Source organism: Eurypyga helias, unplaced genomic scaffold, assembly GCF_000690775.1.
Source record: "Eurypyga helias isolate BGI_N326 unplaced genomic scaffold, ASM69077v1 scaffold36792, whole genome shotgun sequence".
Classification (NCBI taxonomy): domain Eukaryota; kingdom Metazoa; phylum Chordata; class Aves; order Eurypygiformes; family Eurypygidae; genus Eurypyga; species Eurypyga helias.
The window spans coordinates 684-4,829 of NW_010237201.1; the positions used below are offsets into that span (position 1 = coordinate 684).

Below are 4,146 nucleotides of genomic sequence, written 5' to 3' on the forward strand. Positions count from 1 at the left end.
CCAAATACCTGAGAGGCCGCAACCGACCTCCCCGTGGGAACAAAAGGATTAAAAAGGAGCTTCTCCCAGGGGACAAAGTCCAGCCCGCCATCCCCAGGGTCATCATGGCACCTGTTCCTTTTCCCTGGTCCACAGGGAAAAAGTGTGGAGCCTGGGCAGGAGCTGCCACCCCCTAAGTCCCCCGTGGGCACTGCCCTTCCAGCTCAGGCAGAAGCTGACACTGCCCTCTCTTGGGCTCACCCACACATGGCAGCAAGCCTCTGGGGAGCAGCAGCACACCAAAAAAGTCCTCACCATCTTAAGCAAAAGCTCTTTTAGACCCAGCCAGGAGCACCGAAAGACAACAGGTTTCCAACTTCTCCCCTCCAGACTTCACCTTTCGCTGTTTGGCAAAAGACTCAGTTACTGACATTTCTCTGCAGAGGCAGCAGCAGTGAGAGAGGGACACGGAATAGGACCCAAGGATGTGTCCAAGCTGGCTTACAGCAGGGAGATGCTCTGGCGTGAGAGCTCCATGTCCTTGCCTCTTGCATGCTCCTGACAATCAGGCAGTGCTATTTCCAACCGTGCGAGACACACTCCTTTAGCAACAGCTTCCCACGCTACCCGCTTCCTCCTTCCCATAAGGCATCTACGGCTTTTATAGAGGTTTTGTTTACTGTTTTGAAAAAAATCAGCAAAATTAGCAAACGTGGGATGGCTGGAACTGTCGGTGCTGACTGCAGCGCATACAGCAGCGAGGACAAAATCTGCTACAATCACCCATTTCTTCAGCCAGCAACTCAAACTTGGAAGTAGCCCGACTTGAAGCCACAGAACACCCCCAGAGATGCTGAGCAGGCAAGAAGAGCGAGGGAGGTGCGTGACAGCCTGCACCACACAGAGCTGTGCTGGAGGATGGTCCTTGGTCGAACATCAGTGTCTTCGAGGCTCTGAAATGCACAGCCCCACCAGCCCCTACCTCAAAGGGAAGGAGAAGTACTTATTCCCTGACTTGCAGCGGATTTGCTCCCACTGGACACGCAGCAGGAAAAAATCCACGATGTCCTGGAAAACAGATGCAGGAATCAGTATCAGGAGGGTGGATCTGCCAGAGCATGGAGTCAACAGCTCCCTCTCTGAACCAAGTCAGAGACACGAGGCCATTTGTGGCTGGAAGCCTCTGACCTCCCTCCGGAGGGTGATTTAACTCACATTCCCCCAAAAACCTTCTCTTCTTTCAACCCAGTGAAGTTTGGCTTGCTCAGTGAAGAGAATTTCCCACTCTCTGCCCTCAGCAGGGAGACACAGCTGGACACCAGCTCGGCTCTTGCCCTGCTCTCCACACAATGTGGGGACGCACCTGGAGCTCCTGCAGACACTGCCCTTCCAGCCTGTCAGACAGGTCCCCGACACACCAGGCCAAGCTGATATGGAACGACGGGTCCTGCAGACAAAACAGATGGAACTGTGAGGGATCAAGGAGGCTCTGCTCAACGCGCGGCGTGATGCTGCCCTGCCTGGGATCACAGAGGTAGGAGGATCCCAAAGCTGGGAGACCACTCTGCCAGCTCAATAGTTGCAAAGCTGATATGGGCAGTGCTGGAGGTGGGGCGAGTTCTCGGTTCCCCCCTGACCCTGCGGCCTTTTGGACACCAGTGAGCACAGCTGCCTGGGTCCCAGCCTCCCTGTGGTCAACTCTGCAGAAGCTTTTCCAGCTGCACAGGGAACCTCTCACAAACAGTCCTGTCACTTCTGAATAACCCACAAGAGTCTCCTGCTCAGCCCTGCAGACAGAGAAGTCAGGGTTGGCCCTTCAAAATCAAAACCTGTCCCCAAAGCCAAGTACTAAGCAAAGAGGCTGGAACGATGCCCCAGAAAACTGCCCAGGAAGAGGCACAAACATCGCTCAGTCCCACAGCAGTCACCCTAAGCCCATTCTATGCAGGACAACGCACAGTGGGACAGAAACCGTGACGTACAGTTCCGGCCCTTCGCCCCGGAAACCTGATTCTCAAGAGGCCAGGAGATAGTTAACATCCTACTCCCCTGCACAGGACGTGATACAGAAGTCATGGACTTGTTCTAGTCCCATTCTCAGCAAGATCGTGTTCGGGGTGTGAAGTATGAGCCTCACTGACAGGCCGAGAGAAGAGCATTTCAGCGTCTAACCTCCCCGCTCCTGTTCATTTGGGGTGAACATTTCACGGACCTCTCGCAAGGAACCAGCCGGCATCCCTGGACCGGCAGGGAAGTAAGTGGGAGATCCCTCACCTTGTAGAATGTGGGAAGGTCAAATTCTTCCAGAACTCTGTCCACTTCTGCGACCAGCTCCAGCAGCTGGAAATGCCCAGCAGAGACCTCCAAGCCAATAAAGGTCCTAAAGGAAGACAAGGAGAGACAGCAAGCACCCTTTCATGCTGCAGAATGCGCAGCCGTAAGCACGCTTGGCCCTGCATTCCTACTGGGCAAATTCCCTACCCCTTAACGAAAGATCTTTTGAGGAATGCCAGGTTTAAGCATTCAAGGACACTGACTCTATTCTGAAGAAAAACGGAAATGCAGATGCGGTAGCAGGGAGAAGCAGGACTGGATGATAAACTACGTAGATTTACTAGACAAACTCTGCACCTTCTGGGACATGAAAACTTGTTTTCCAGGCAAAGGATGTGCAATTCAGCAGACCGCCATGCCCGTGCAGGAGCTGCACTCAGAAAGCAGAAGTTGCCAGAGGGATTTTATGGTGGGAGAGGAAGCAGGGAACGGGAAGTACCAAACTGGAGAGACATGACAGAGCTATCTCCACAAAGACTGTCTGGATGATGCTTTCTAGGACTCCAGGAAGGGAGGGGATGACTAAGTCTCACCCAGGATCTGCTTTGTCCTGCCCATGACTACTGTGGGCTGCCATTCCCACTAAGTCCTACAACTTTTCACTGTTTTAATCACCTCTGCTTTGACATTTAAACTATTTAAGCACATTCAATTGGCATCGGGCTTCTGAGCTGACACCCAGGAGAATTAGCACTGTCTAAGCTATTTCTCTTCAGCTCTTGGAAGACCAGCACTACAATTCCACGGACTGCTGCCAAAAGAGGTGGCCCCAGGCTGCTCACACTGGCACAAAGGTTTGTGAAACCACAGAACAAACCGGATGGGAGACGGCAGTGAACGTGGCTGTCTCCTTTAGCTGCTGTGAGACCGTCGCATGAAGCGAACGCCAGCAGAGGCGCCTGCCTCGGGTCACCCCATGAACAGTTCTCTTCAGAAGACTGAAATCCTGCAGCCTGAGGTTCAGTCAGCACTAACGAGACCAACAGCTTGCAGAGAATCAGTGCTGAAGCTAAACATTCGTGCAAGTGGCTGGGGAAATGTGTGAAACCTCTGGAGACAAGGTGATCGCACAGTGCCCCGTGACACGGCTCAGGCCGGTCACCCTGGGACAGGCAGTGACGCTTCCCATACACCCAGCACCGTGCCCAGCCTTCTCCCCAGGCAGGCAGGCTGCACCCCTGCTCGCTCACCTGGTTTTGTTCTGGTTGGTATAAACCTTCACGCGGTCAGCCACGCAGAAGAACCTGAAATATGAAAGATCCTATTTCAGCTGGCAGGGAAAAAACCCAGAAGATGGGGAGGGCGCTGGGTTTCTACTGAGCTGCGGAAAGATAAAGGCAAATGGGTGCTGCAATTGGAATGAATCGGTGCAACCAGAACCTTTCTGGGCTGAAATGAATCCATCCCCACCTCCGTTTCCAGCCCTCTGAAACCCAGATGGTGACAAACCCTGGAGTGGGTGATGCTCAGCAGGTGCCTGAGCCAGATGTGAGCAATGGGACCACCCATGGTTTATGGGATGGCGCAGCTCCGGCCTCACCGCTTGTCTGGTGCTGGATCCGGAGGCAGAAAAAACCTGGGAAAACTCCCCAGGGCTCGAGTGGTGCAGCAGCAGCTCCCAGAGACGACTTGAGGTGCAGCTGCCGGTGAAACGCAAACCCCATGGGAGAGGGAAGGGCGTGAGGATCGCTCCCGAGGCTCTGCCGTCCCTACCTGTAGAAGGAGGCCAGGCGCTGCTTGAGGGAGCGGACGAAGGGGTCGATCCAGTGGTAGCGCAGCACCACGCACTGCGAGAGGCTGAGGTGGAACTCCTCCATGGCAGCCAGCGAGGAG

The 4,146-nt window shown here is 54.3% G+C and overlaps 1 protein-coding gene across 1 annotated transcript; it reads right to left on the bottom strand.

Annotated features, from left to right (window-relative positions):
• Positions 1-957: 957 nt before the first annotated feature.
• Positions 958-4,142, bottom strand: USB1 (U6 snRNA biogenesis 1; the record flags this gene model as incomplete). The annotated part of the gene is made up of 5 exons (XM_010147376.1): positions 958-1,047; positions 1,343-1,426; positions 2,254-2,359; positions 3,504-3,557; positions 4,027-4,142. Coding segments are annotated over 5 exons (450 nt in total), but the record flags the coding sequence as incomplete, so codon positions are not given.
• Between the last annotated feature and the right edge of the window lie 4 nt (positions 4,143-4,146).